Below are 15,735 nucleotides of genomic sequence, written 5' to 3' on the forward strand. Positions count from 1 at the left end.
GACAAAGAAATGTCGGAGAAATCGTTCTTTCCTTTTTTTTCTTTTTTTTTTTTTTATTAACTCATATATATATATATATATATATATATATATATATATACATATATATAATATATATAAGCATATATAATATATATTACATACATATTTGGGCAGAAAAGGTAATACAAGTTGTGAGAAATTAATGAAAAGGGTGGTCACGATCGAACGTATGTACAAACAAAGATTATATAATAAATACTTTCGTTTTTATGAATATTAAAATGAAAAACAAAAGAAAAAAGAAAAAATACATTTTTCTCGTTCATTGGTGAATCTGCGAGAGATCGGGCATCTTCGTTAATCTTCGGACAATCGTTCGGCACGTTCGGCGCGATACACAGTATACACGAGCAAGGCTCGACGTGCTCACAGTTGAGCGCCGACCGTCGCGCCTCGAGTGTCTTTTATATCGCATCTCTCGATCGTAAAACGCGTTTATTTTAAATTTCGATACATCGATTTTGATTAGTGCGCGCAACAGTGCGTAATTCGTTATAGGTTGGACGATAAAAGGAGATTAGAATTTGGCGAATCATTGATTTTCTTTTCGGAACATAAAATTATTATTAAATAATCAGTTTAATTCTTTGTTTTCACAAGTCACGTGTACGCGCGCACGAGAATATTTTTATTGTTTTCTGACAGTAGCTCGATGCATAGCGATAAATAGGTGTTATTATTATTACGTAGTATTCCTAGTCGGAAATAAAAGGATAGAGATAGTATCTGTAATTACAACTTACTTTCGATAGAACGATTCGTATTTATATATACATGTAGAAACTTTACAGGTCTCATATATTATTACGTTTAAAGCTATTTCACTCTAATGCATCGTGATCGTTACGTTGATACGAAATGAGAAGTATCGAAATAGTGGAATGCTCTATTGCTTGCCAGAATTTGAATTTATTTCGTCGATATTTGATTGTCGTACCGTTGGTGGTTGGCGATAACATTTGCCAATAAGACGATGAATTTAGATCAAGAATTTAATATTAGTATAAAATATAGTAACTATCTAATAGCGTAGTTCATATTTCTATCGACTATATTTGTATTGTTTTTCTTTTTTTTTTTTCAATTTTCTTGTTCGATGTCGAACAGGAAAATGAACTTATATGGAACAAGTCTTACAGGCAACGAGTTTTCAAGTATTTTATATTATATATCTATTTTTTTATCTTTTGCTCCCTTTTGTTAGTCAATGAAAATCAGAAAACGTTTCTAATTTGTCAAATTGTAAATATTCGTAGTGACGTCTCGTTCGCATCGGCGAATAAAAGCAGACGAGAGTACTTTTGCTTTTGGCGTCGTTCGAAATACGCATGTGTCGAGCAAACCCCATCTCGTTCGACCCTCGTCTCTTCGTTCACTTCGATTTTTCCACTTGGCTTTTCCTTCTTTCTCTTATCTTCGACTGCTCCGGAACATTCGTCGACTCGATGAGGTCGCAAAATTCATTAAAATAAAGAGAAGACTCTCCTTCTATATCACTGAGCTTTCAATTAACGAGGAAAATCAGTATTTTCCATCTTACTTAGTCTTTAATAAATTGAGATGGATGTTTACGCACCGCTTGTTTTTACACTTTAGGAAGCCACTCGTTTACAAAATATGATACTGTGACATTGAGTTAAAGTTCAATAGTAGGTCGCCAATTATTGACGATTTTTTAAGGAGACCTGTACGGTACTATGTGGAAGGATTAATTAGCTTGAATTCTACCCACGCGTAGTACGAATTAATCCTATTTATTTACAAACGTAACTCTCCCGTATTTTTCAGACTCGACAAATACTCGGATCAAATTTGAATCTTTTCCGATTTTTACATATACATATACATATACATATATACATACATATATATATATATATATGTGTATATATACATACATACATACATACATACATATATATATATATATATATATATATATATATATATATATATATATATATATATATATCGAGACTCGGTTTCTCAACGAACTCTCAAAAACATATGTTTGTTTATCAGATTATTTGTACAATTCGCTGATACGAAGTAAGAATGTAACAGAATACAAACGAAGAAATTAAAATCTTGAAAGAAAGAAAAGAAAAGAAAAAAGAAAAAAAGAAATATTCCATAACATTCTCATAAAGAGGAATCGTCGTTTATTTCACGCATGATCAAACCGCAGGAACGTAGTAGGAATTAAAGTTAACATATCGAAAGGAGAAATAAAACGTCATAAAAACGTCAGAAAAGAAAAAGAACAAAAAGAAAAAAGAAATAAATAAATAAATGGACTTGGTGGGAAAGATCGTTCGATCGGTTTAGTTGTCGTAAGTCCACTAGTCTTGAAAAGTTGTTGAAACTGTCGATCGGCAGGGTGTCGGGTCTCGAGCGATCACTGGTTGAGGATGAGGAGGAGGGGTATTCTAGTACGGTGGTTGGTCGTGAGCTTAAACGTGAGGTCGAGGTCGAGGTCGGGTCTAGTAGAGACTGCGAACGCCTTGGCAGAATGTTGACGGCCCGTTCTGGACCTCTAGGGGTGCCCCGAAGTTTGGGACCCCTTGAGGGAAGTGATCATCTTTTCCTGCTACCGGAAAGAGCACTAATTATGGATAGCAGTCGTTTGCGTCAGGACTTGGCTGGTCTCGATTTTAATCTACGCTTCAACATTCTTCAAACGGCACCCCGTGGCAACGTCTGGCTATGTGAGTTTATTTTCATGAATGATGAAAAAGTGTCATTTTATTATTTATTTAGTTATTTATTTATACATTCATTCATTTATTTATTTATTATTCATAAAGCAAGACTGGGGAAGAAAAAGACTTGGGGAAAATATTTAACAGAGTTTCATTTCGATAAGGAAGCCTTATCGTACAAGATTAGTCGACCCGTTTGTATTATTATGTTTTCACAAGAACAATATATTTTCTTAGCTCGTAAACATCGATAGATGTATTTGCAGGTGGATAAGAAATATATGTTTGACGAAATCGACAAATATAATGACATTCTTATCAGTATTCGCTTTTTACCGATGTGTTAATCTTTCGGTCGATTGATCTCGTATTTGCCATGTGACCGTATGTAATCCAATCGCTCATAGTCTAATTATCGTCCTGTAAGGTACGACGTCGGTTCAATGACGCTTAATAATTTTTATCGATTACTTCCCTCGATGGCCCTAAGTTCAAGATCAATATAAATAAAAAAGAATGACGTTTTTGTTTTAATCGTTGCACGTCGACTGTTGTCATCTCTCTTTTTATATATATTGTACATACACGTACAATATATATACATATATATATATATATATATATAAATTCATGTATATATATATATATATATATATATATATATATATATACACATTTTGAACGTAAGTTAAGATAATCTTTTGTTTTGTTTCAGGTGAGTATATAGAAATCGAATCTGTGACGATATAGTTAAAAACGTGGAAATGGATTTTTCGTTGAGAATATCGGTGAGTCGTAGTTTTAATCGAAGGAAAGACAAAAAATCATTTGTTACGATAGAAAGAGAGAACGCAACCTTGCGTAACGTAGTTCAATTTGAATGATTCCAAATGATATAGGTCAGTTCGAACGAGATACATACCTGTCTGTTTATCGTAACTCGATTCCAATTTTGAGGTCAATGAAGTTAATCGACGTAACAGAGCTTAACCGCACCCTGTTACGTTCGGTATACACTTACTGATGGATTGTAATCAATGCAAACCGTTTTTCGAGCCGGAAACACGTGGTCTAATGACAGTTAACGTAATCGATGAGTTCGCTTGCTCATCCTGTACATGTTCGACGATAATGGATGCGATTCGTCAAACGAACGCATTATATCTCGACTATATGTCGTTGAATAATTCGGAAGTATAGTTGAGTTATTTTATTCAACGAAAATATAATGATTTATCTTCGCGAATGTTATCGTGTCGATCGTTCTTCGATACACACGATTTTCAATTTAGTTTTCTTTTTATTTTAATATTTTTAATTTAGTAATTAACATGTTGATTATGATTGAAATTCAGTTTCCTTCGATGTTAGTTAGGAAGCTATTATCGATGGATGTTAATTAAGATAATAATGCGAGAGAGATTAATAACAGTGTAAGGTCTTTTAGAAACAAAAAAAAAAAGAAAAAAAAAAGAAAATAATTTGCAGAAACTAATTGCGATATTTATAATTTATCGAGAATGCACGAAAACTCTCTTTGACTTGCCTTCGTAATTCGTTCAAAATATATAACGAAAAAATAAGAAATAATTTAATTTAAGATTTTTAAAAATTTTAATCGATTTATAATTTCTGGAATTTTTGTTAGCCAAACAAGGTAATTAGGAACGATTTTTTTCGAAATAATATTTCAAGAAAATCTATTTATTACGCCATTACGATATCGAAGCACGTATCAAAGGTGTTATCTCATTGGTACATCGGGGAGAATTCGGATGCTAGGAACGATAAGAGAGACGATCGATTCTATTCGTGTGTCCTCCTTTCGTTAACTATATTCTTGGTAGAAGGTCTTATCGTAAGCTCTCTTCGAGCTCTCTCCTCTCCCCTTCCACTCCATCCCCACCCTATTCCCCTTCCCCCCTCTCTCTCACTCACTTTTTCTTTTTCTATTAATGTGTTCGTTTACTGATTTAAATAGATAAGGAATAATACCAATTTTTTTTTATTTTTTTTTTTTTTAGATTAAATTAATTCGTAGATTTTTGTTATTGCTCGTCGTATTTTCTATTCTATTCTATTATTTTCTTTTCTTTTTCTTATTCTTGTTCTTTACCTTTTGATGTACGAGTTAGAATAAGTAGCGTTAGAAAATAATTTGTTTGTATGGAGTCAATCATACGTTGATCGTTTTAACCGCAATAACGAGAAAATACGAATAATGATTATGATAATGATAATAACAGAAAAAGATTCGTCGTTTGTAGAGGGTGTAATAGAGGAGAAACGGTAATGTAAATTTTTCTCATAACGGCGCATATATATATATATGTATGTATATAGATTAGGTTTTTCCTGCTTACAACGCTGCCATTCTTCTCTATTTCTTTCCCTCTCTCCTTCTCTCTCTCTCTTTCTTTCTCAACTAAGAGCCAAGTTATCGTCCGAGTTTCTCTCGAAGGTCACGACGTATTTCTTCGCGAAAGCTTTGAAAATTGTCGAGTACGAGATACGTTTGACGACTTTTTTTTTTCTTTTTTCTTTATTTTTTTTTTTTGTTAATTCTTTTTTGTTTTGTGTTATTGTAAAAAAAAAAAAAAACGGAATGATAAAGAGAATGCGAGCACAGGAGCGATAATAATGTCTAACATTATTGAGTTATTTCAATGTTTCAACGTGCCACAAAGGCAGTCAACGAAGCAACGAATTAGAGAAAGACACACTATATATGTATGATAGCTCGTTATTTTCATTAAGTTGACCGTCCGTCCTATTGATTGTTGTATTTATTTATTTCTTTACTTATCTTGCTCTCTTTGAAATTCTTCATAATTAAGATTAATTTTTCATTTAACAATTCACGTGAGAGAGAGAGAGAGAGAGAGAGAGAGAGAGAGAGAGAGAGAGAGAGAGAGAGAGAGAGAGAGAGAGATCGCTTATTCACTTTTTACGATGGCTCGTTACAAACACAAGTTTTCTGCGACGACACATTTGCCCCAGCGTATAATATAGATAGTGTCGCACGCTTTTATGGGTGCTTAAGAAGCTCGTTCGTTTCTACGTAAAAAAAAGAAAAAAAAGAAAAAAAAGAAAAAAAAGAAAAAAGAAAAGAAAAGAAGAAAGAAAAGTAAAGAAAAGAAAAATATAAATGTCGATCTACGTGAGCAAGAATATTCCATTACCCGGAAAATTTTATTTTTCTTTTTATTATTATTCTTCCTCCTTCGCTTCTTCTTCTTCTTCTTCATATTCTTCATCTTATAAATTCAAAAATTCTTACTTTAAGGGAAGGAAAAAATTTTTTGATTAGTCGTTGGAAAATTTTAATTCGTATAACGTCATGTGCTTCCCCCCCCCCCCCTATTAACCTTCTTCCATTAACTTGTTCATCCATCGACTGTTCCTATTTTATTCTTGCTTTTCTATTTCTTTTTTTACCTACGTTTGTTTTCGTTTATCTTTTTCTTCTTTCTCATGGGAGAAAAGAAGCCGCCAAGTGGAAATGCGTGTGCTCTCTTCATGAAAAACATCGCGGAAAACTTTCAAGCTTCTTCATTAGAAGGATATTCATCATCGACATTGTCATCGACAATCTTTTTGTTTTCTTTTCTTTTCTTTCCCTGTCTTTTTCTTTTTTTCGTCGTCGTGTCTTCATCATCGACTCGTTTTCCTTTTAAATCATGGTTCATCCGTTATTCACCTAATTAATTGTACAACGAAGTTTAACATTCCGTATTGATTGGTCAGCATGCTCATCGAAAGCGCGAACCACTCGTGGCACGATATATTCGCATGGTTAAACTAAAAGTGTTATCGATCGGTAGTCAGACACGCAGAAGACGAACGCGCACGCATCGTCACGCACGCTCGCCCCCTCCCCCTCCCCCCATTCTTAGCCCCATCCCCCGAAAAAATATTTCGCAATTTTTTTCTTTCTCTTTTCTTTTTATTCTTCTCGCTCTTTTTTTTCTTCTTCTTCTTCTTCTAGATCCATCCAATTAAAATAACTGGGATAAGTGGATGAGGAAAGAAAGGAACAGGTGTAGCAGTGTTTCTACTTAGGAGTGAGGGGGTGTTCTCGATCAAACGAGAGATAAAAATAGTCACTATAATAATTACCGATTAGCGAATTTTATTCTTTTCGATTCTGTCTAACAATGAAAGAAAGATAGTAGCAAGAGTGTGTGTGTGTGTGTATATATATATATATATATATGTGTGTGTGTGTGTGTGTGTGTGTGTGTGTGTGTGTGTGTGTGTGTGTGTGTGTGTGTGTGTGTGTGTAAGTATGTATGTATGTAAGATGGGTAGGTGTACGTGGGTGTCTCATTTTAAATAATATAATCAAAGACATCCTAGCTTATAGGTTTTATAAAAAAGTGTTTTAAATAAAAGTTATTACTAGGTTTCAAGGTAGATAGTATGTAATATTTATTGGTACTATTTCATAGATGGCATTGATGGTATTATTTTTCGATTATGATAACGAAATTATAATGGTTTATTTTGAATGATAATCGATATTTTACAAAAGTTGTAAAAGAATATCAATATGAATTTAATAAGCAGTTATACAAAGTATCTCTTCATCGATATTTCATCGAGTTATAAGCATTTTGATGTTTAAATAATTATGTAATTGTAAATAATGCGATCAACTTTTCTAATAACATCTAATAATCGATGAATTCACAAAACCAATCTTATTTTCTTGTGTTTTTTATTTTTTATTTTTTCTTTTTATTTATTCATTTACTATTGTTCATATATTCTCGAAGTTGTAATCATTTGGAGCACGGTGCCCTTCAGCAGCCATAAAGAACATTATTGTGATTAGACAGTTTGTTAAACTTTGAGGCGCCATAACTTCATACAATATTGATGAAAAATGTATACCGTAAGAGCTCATTGAGTTTATATTGATATTCTTTACAACCTTTGCTCGTATTAAAATAACGATTTTTATTTGAAACTATTATTACAACTTCACATATCTTGATAACAACGATCACTATGAAATACCTATAATAAGTATTACATTTTCTGTTCAAAACTTAGTAATTTTTATTCGAAAAATTTATTTATAAAACCAATAAAATCGATAATATTTGAGATCATATTGTTTAAAACGAGACAGCCGGTATATATTGAATTAAAATGAGATCATATTAAATGCAAGTATAGAAAATACAAAATGATGATATAATTACGAAATTAGATGAAGTAACGATAACGAAGATTAATATCTAATATTAACGTTTAGACATTATCATCGTTATATTTTTTTTAAGAAAAATAGATCTTAACACATTTTATGAAATTCTTTAGTTCGTTCTCGGTTCAAAGAATTTTTCATCTAAATTTTTTTTTTGTATATAACAACAATGACAATAACAATAACAACAACAACAACAACAACAACAACAATAATAGTAATAGTAATAATAATAACGATAATAACGCGGGTAAAATCGATCGTTAAGGTCTTCTCGGCGTGGTAAAAACGATTTTGTAAGCGGTCATTCGGAACCGGTTTCTCGAGGATCCAGCGCGTGCCCGATCTTTGCGGCAGCGCCCACAGGGTGGTAGTTCCCCGTTGAAAGAGTCAAATGACCCTTCTTCAATTTATTTCGTCCTCTTTTACGTCGAGAACACTGAAAAGCAAGCAAGCGAGTCGAGTCGAGCCGAAGCGAGCCAAGCCAAGCCAAGCTAAGCCAAGCGACCGACCGACCGTATCTTTGCTTCTCGGCGAACGATGTGACCTCATCGCGTCAGGTGAATTACTTTGGTAGACTGACGCAGACTATGACGACGATAACTGTGAAAGGATGGAAAGAAAGGATATAAAAGAAGTGAAAAAAGATAGGGACAAAGAAAAAGAGAGAAAGAGAAAGTTAGAAATAGAAGAAAGAGGGGTAGTTTGTCGTCTAGTTCGTTTTTCTTTTCTTTTTTTTTTCTTTTTTTTCTCTCCTTATCTTCCAAAATTAAAGAAGAAGTAGTCGCGACAGACGCCTACTTTGCCAAGAGAAGAGTCATTCGTCATCTCCTTCTTTTCTCTTCGTTCTATTTTCTTCTAGACGCCTTCGTTAGGCATAAATTATACGGCTTGTAATTAAGGCGGTTACTTAATACTTTAACGAGTCTAATAACACGGTTTCACGAGTTTCTATGCAACTCCATTTATTTCTACGTATCGATATAAGTGAAATTTTAATTATAATCGTGTCCGATTGCAACGTTAACTCTTAGTCATATCGTAGATTAAATCAGTATATCGTCATATATTATGTATTTTTTTCTTTCTCGGAAAGTTTTTATTAAATTCTAGCATTGTACATTGATAAAGTAGGAATTCATCTTTATCGATGTTATCAAACGTTATCAATTTTATCAATGTTATCCAGAATATTTATCTGTTCGTAAAGTGAATTTCTATTTTATCGAGGTTAGATATTACCGACTGTAGAAGAGAACTTCTTTATCAGCATCATCTTTATCGGCATATGAAATATCCTTGATAAGTAAGGAATCTGTAATACCAATCGATATTACCATATTGAATCGTAAATAATTGAGAGCTGATGAAATTTATCCCGTTTCTGTAATAAATCGTATTATCGACGAACGATATTGAAATTCCCTATTTCTTTACTTGCTTCTCTCTCTCTCTCTCTCTATTTATACATATATATAATTTATATTATTTATATAATTAATCACAAAGATTCATTAGAAGTAGAGACCAATAATTACGTTAGTTAAATTTTTTCTCGATGGGAAACAGCTGTAACGAGTCGAACCGGAAAGAAATCATGTTTCCTACGAGTCGAACCGGAAAGAAATCATGTTTCTCCGTGATATCTCTGTTTTATTCGAGATGGGAAGGATAAAAATGAATTACGTTGCAATTAACGAGCGTCAGATGCAGAAACACATTGGATTTTAGAGGAAGGAAAAGGCAGGCGCGTTCGCGTGCGTGGATCGTCGAGTGGTGGTACTTCTTGGGTTTACGTCTCTGTACGAGTTGCCACCCGAAACCACCATACCCTCGTTGCGTTTCCTCGACACAGCGCGCACCCTTTTTCATTCTTTTTTCCTTTCTTTTTCTTTTTTCCCCCTTTTTTTCCCTCTCTTAAAATATGCATACGAGCTGTGCTCTCTGCTCGATAGGTATATCCAAGAAAATTAATGCCGAGCTCGTTTCGTTTATGGAACTGCGTCGATCTCGTTAGTCTGCTCTGCTCTGCTTTGCTCTGCTCTGCTCTGCTCGTTTCGGTTCGGCTCTACTCCTTGCACTCTACTCTCTATTCTGGGGAGGGGGAGGGTGCCAAGAGGATATTAATGGTATTAAAATTACACATGCGAGCTTGAGCAGCGTCGAGAGTTCGAGTTATTCAATATCATGCTACCTACCTACCTACCTGCTTGCTTGCTTGCTTGGTTGCTTGTCTGCTGCATGGATTTTTCGCACGACTCTCTCTCTCTCTCTCTCTCTCTCTCTCTCTCTCTCTCTCTCTGTCCCTCTCTCTCTTTCTCTCTCTCTCTCTCTCTCATTTTTTTTCTCCATTCCTTTCTTTATTTTTCTCTTTCCACGCAACTCGTGACATTTTACTTAAGGCCTCTGTTCCACTAACAGGCAGAGGTAGAAGGCATGAGGAGAAGGGTGCTCGCCCGAGTTCGAGTGTAAAGCGTTTCACTTGTGTTCAGCATTTTTACCCTCGGAGAACTTACTTTAAGAATTTTTATTTTTTCCGCCTACCGCTGCTTTCCTTCTCCTTCTTTTTCTTCTTCTTCTTCTTCTTCTTCTTCTTCATATTTCTTTTTTTTCTTTTTCATTTTTTCCTTTTTTCTTTTTTTTTTTCCTTTACTTCTATTTCTTTAGAAAGAAAGAGAAATGTTTAAGTAATAACGTGGAAATTCTATCTGGTCAAATGGAAATCGTGATCGATACTTCCTATCGTTTAGAGTATTTGTTACTTATTGTCGCTACGTTGCCCTTTTTTTTTTATTTTTATTTTTCTTTTATCGAGCAGAATTCAAGAGTGAGTGAGAGTGAGTTAGAGAAAGAAAGAAAGAAAGAGAACTTTATACAAATTCGACATCGAAAAAGCAATAAGATTGAACAAAGAGTTTAACATTCATTTAACTTTCTTTCTTTGTTTTCTCTTTTTGATTTATTTTTCTATTTTTTTGTAGTTTGTATTTTGTATTTTTCTTTTTTTTCTTTCTTTCTTTCTTTCTTTTTTTTTTTTGCATTTTTGAGTATACCGTTATCGTTTGGATAAATTGCGTGAAAACGAACGAATGTGCGGCATTAGAAGATGTATTATAAAGCGAATAAAGAACGTTATCCAGACAAAAAAGTCGTTACCGACGTCACGAATCCTCTTCATCTTTGTTAAACAATCTTGACCTATAAATGCCTGTAAGGTAGTTGGTATTGAAATTTAAATTTTCCACTTTTCCGTATCTCTCTTTTTCTATCTCTGTTTCTGTCTGTCTATCTGTCTGTCTATCTCTCCCCCCACACACACGCAGAGAGAGAGAGAGAGAGAGAGAGAGCGAGCCTCGAATTACGTTTCTGTCAAAGTTCTTGTTTCATCAATGAAGACTGTACATACGCCTTCTAGTATTGTTCGAACTAAAACTCAAATGCCCTTAGGTGATATAACTCGATCCTCCTCTCGTTTCATACATATCTATATATGTATATATGTATGTATGTATATGTATGTGTGTGTGTATACAACCACACGTACGTACTTCTAAACTCACTTTTGGATTATACCACTTATTTCACAAGTAGACAACGAAACGTATTAAAGTAGCGGAATAAACGCAATATTTGGTAAAAGGTTACGCGTTCACGAAATTTTTACATACGTATATTAACACTTTCAACTTTGATATTTCGTCGGGAACAATATTTGTGTGTTCGTTTTTATTAATTTTTTTTTTATTTTTCTTTTTTTCTTTTCCTTTCTCTTTTTTTCTCTCCTCCCCCTTGTAGTTGTATATTATCGATTTTTCATTTCTATTTATGTGAAATGTTTATTCATTACTTTTTTTCCTTCTTTTCTTACGCATAAGGTAAAAGATGATAAAAATTCACATCGGCGTGATAACGAATGTGAAAAGAAAAAAAAAAGAAAAAAAAATAGAGAGAGAGAGAGAGAGAAAGAGAGAGAGAGAGAGAGAGAGAGAGAGAGAGAGAGAATTTTCTCCCAACGTAGCACTTCTCATTTCATAATTAAAAATTTTAGATGGCTTTCAACGAATTCTTCATTGAGAAATCTACGTCGAAGAGTTTATATATCGATCGAAAGTGAGTGAGTGAGTGAGTGAGTGAGAGAGAGCTCTTTCACATTTGCATTCACAAACTTGCTATATCGTAAATTTTCACGTTTCATGGATAAGCGAAACGATACTGCCACGGGGGTTTCCCCTATTTTTAGGTGAACCACGTTATATATCTTTTTCTTCGTCTTCTCTCTTTCTCTCTCTCTCTCTCTCTCTCTCTCTCTCTCTCTCTCTCTCTCTCCTTTCTGTCTATTTTTTATCCAGGCTTTGGTATTTTCAATGAAGCCTATAATCTCGTCGTCCTAACGAATCGGTGCTCATGAAAAGCTCTTTCCTTTTGTTCTCACCTTGAATAATAAGGGACGATAGCGCAAATTCCTATTCCCCGTTTGATATCCCTTTTTCTTTCTATCTCCTCTCTTTCAAGAAAGAGAGAGAGAGAGAGAGAGAGAGAGAGAGAGAGAGAGAGAGAGAGAGAGCGGGGAGGGGGAGACGAAAGATATCGATTGACGTTCGCTCACTTTTTACACGCGACCGACCTCAAATAGAATTTTGCTCTTCTCGTGGAATGAATTCGATGCTCTCTCACTCTTGAAAAAAAAAAGGAAAAAATATGAAAAAAGAGGGGAAGAGAAAAAGATATATATATATATATACATACATATATATAGATATATATATATATATATATATATATATATATATATATATATATATATATATATATATATATATATATATATATATATATATATATATATATATATATAGAGATATAGAGACAGAGAAAAAAAAATGGAACGACCGGCCTTGAAACGCACCGACAGCATAGCGTTAGAACAAGAGAAACAAAACGGACCGGCTAACGCTCAGCGACCTCGATTTTTCCTCTTCCGAGAAAATCACAGTGCTAAATCCCTCTTATAAATAGTTTTAACGTGCTCTCCGATCGTAATCGCTCTTTTGTATTTACTTTACTCATCTTAGTTGTTCGTAACCCGGCTCGCCCAAAGTTTTGCCACCTTCGCTGTTTCTTCTTCTTTTTCCTCTCTCTCTCTCTCTCTCTCTCTCTCTCTCTCTCTCTCTCTCGCTCTCTCGCTCTCTTTCACTCTTTCCTCTGGTCCGTCCCTCATCGCCGTTACTCCTTCCCCGCTTCCACTTTCTAACTCTTTCGTTTCTTCTTCATCGTTCATAGTCTCGAGTTAGCCGAAAGTTTTACCATCGGATATTTTCCTACTTGCCCTCGAGATATCTCGATGTAAATAAGGACGCTTGTATTCCCTATTATAGTCGGACGCTTAGAAATTGTGCATTTAAATTCTTAGTGAAATATAAGGGAGAGAGAAGGGATAAAACATTTAATCTAACTATGAGTGAGAACGAAACCCGAAGATTGTTAGATTGTTAAAGATATATATTTCATTTTAAGTTTCTCTCTCTCCCTCCCCTCTCTCCATATTTCTTGTATTTTATTTTCTTTTTTCTTTTTTTTTCTTTTTTCATGATATAAGTAATAATTTTCAATTTTAATTTTATAAATATATTTAATACTTTCTAATTGCTAATACATCTTCGTTCATAATTTCATCGATAGAGGATTAGCATTTTGTGACATTTACATAATTATGGACTTGCACGTAAGTCGATGAAATCTATGAAAATGTAAAAGAACTTGATAAAATATGATTGCAAAGAAATTATTTTTAATTGCTAAACCTTTCCCTCCTCTTTCTTTTTTTTTTCTTTTTCATTTTTTCCTTTTTTTTTGTTCTTTTTTCTTTCTTCTTTCCTCTCTTTCTTTCTCTTTCTCTCGTTTTTTCTTAATTCAAGTAAGTCTTATTCGCAATCAAATAACGTAATGAACGTCTCTGCGATACACGCAACTGTTATAATCGGGTTAAACGAATGAAAGGAGGATGGATGAAAATTTTTTGACTTTGCGCTTCCAATTATTCGGTAGAGATGAAAGGTTAAAGCGATCGAACGTAACGTCAAAGTTCCGCTTTTTCCGGCTTTTTAAATGGCTCGGCCTCGGAAGTTGACGGGAGAAGGTACTTCAGTTTAACGCACAGATGAATAAAGGCGTGTATGTCGGTTAATGAGCGTTTTCCGTTATAAAAATGCTGGGCCTTTTGCCTACGGCTATATTTTATTTCTTTCTCTTTCTCTCTCTCTCTCTCTCTCTCTCTCTCTCTCTCTCACTTTCTCTTTTCTAATTTCTCTTTTATTTATTATTTTTCTTTTCTTTCTTTCCTTTCTATTCTATTTTTTTCCCTCCTTATAACTTTCCTTCGTTAAATGATTCGTTTTCAACCGAATATTCGATTATATTTTGGAAGTTTGTTTATTTATTTATTTTTTTTTTTTTGCGGGAAATTCTTATACGATATTATTTCAAGGTAAAAAAAAAAAAAAATTTGGTCCTTCGATCACGTTCGATTTAATATTCGTGTCATTGTGAAACGGAGTATCGGTCTTACGCATACGTTTCATATGAGACGAGACCAGACTGACACGCGAGCTGCGTGTAAGGGAGTAATGCAGAAGGAATGTGGATAATGGCAGTCAATAGGAATCGAATGTCGAACGTACTGCCTACGCAACGGGATTTGACCTCTCTCTTTCTCTCTCTCTCTCTCTCTCTCTCTCTCTCTATATATATATATATATATATATATATATATATATATATATAAAATAGATAACGTTTGTCCCATATCCATGAATTTACGATTTCGTCAAATTTCAATAGCTGTGTGTGGTGTCGTCGGTCCTCGTTATGCTATTCTCAATATAATCAAAATAAGGATCATAGAAATCGCAAAAGTTTGTTGTTAGATAGAAAAATGAGATCGTTCGTTAATTCAAAATTGAAAAGAAAATGTAGAATTTTAAGATCCATAAATTCTTGAAATGAAATAAATGTATGAAGAGGTAAAAAAGTAAATAATATTCGTTTAAGAAGAAAATAAAAGAGTCATTATTTTTATTTTATTTTGTTTTGATTACGGATATACTCCTTCTTTACGTCTATTGTATATTCTTTTTCCTTTTTTTCTTTTTTTTTTTTTTTTATAACTAGATCATCAGACTTACACAAATAGACTTTGAAAGTGTCGCTGTTTATAGGAGAATTGTGTGCGATGTTCGTTATGTAAGAGATACTAACATAAGATCGTGTAGATCTACGTATATGTATGCGTCGGTATCTTGCTTTCGTTCATTATTATGCCATTCGCATTGTATACACAGCTCCGAGCTCTAACTGTGTATTCGCAAGAAAAAAGGACTCTGTTGATAGTCTAATACGTTTCTTCGATGTTTCATTCTTGGAGATTAAGTGAGCAACTATTTTCTATTCGATTACGTAAAGCAGGATCGATATATTCCGATACGTATAAGCGTGTAATGTAGCATTTATCTCTCTCTCTCTCTCTTTCTCTCTTTTATTCTATTTTTTTTTCTTTCTTTCTCTTTTTTCTTTTTTTTCTATTTATTCTCTTTCCTTTTTTATCTACCTTTCACACTTCCGTAACCTCCATAGCTCATCTTCACTTAATTCTCTCCTTCGTTTATCTTTATTCTTTTTTATTTCTTTTTCTTTTCACACTGGACTTGAGAGGGAGGAAGAGGGAGAGAGAGAGAGAGAAAGAGAGAGAGAGAGAAAAAGAGATTGAGAGAGAGAGAAAGA

General features: G+C 33.8%; 1 protein-coding gene across 18 annotated transcripts in view; it reads left to right on the forward strand.

Annotated features, from left to right (window-relative positions):
- The window catches only part of LOC124432821 (MAP7 domain-containing protein 2-like), a 111,823-nt gene that overhangs the window by 19,895 nt on the left and 76,193 nt on the right, over nt 1-15,735 (forward strand). For 3 of the 18 annotated variants that reach the window (XM_046982124.1, XM_046982136.1, XM_046982163.1), the window contains exon 3: nt 2,422-2,750. The exons of 12 other annotated variants lie outside the window; for them this stretch is intronic. In XM_046982124.1, coding sequence (XP_046838080.1) covers nt 2,422-2,750 — 329 coding nt within the window. Of the gene's footprint in view, nt 1-401; nt 713-2,064; nt 2,751-15,735 lie in introns of those variants that run through there. 3 more of the 18 variants (XM_046982171.1, XM_046982190.1, XM_046982180.1) reach the window with 3 other exon arrangements.

The sequence above is a fragment of the Vespa crabro genome, chromosome 1, assembly GCF_910589235.1.
Source record: "Vespa crabro chromosome 1, iyVesCrab1.2, whole genome shotgun sequence".
Taxonomy (NCBI): Eukaryota; Metazoa; Arthropoda; class Insecta; order Hymenoptera; family Vespidae; genus Vespa; species Vespa crabro.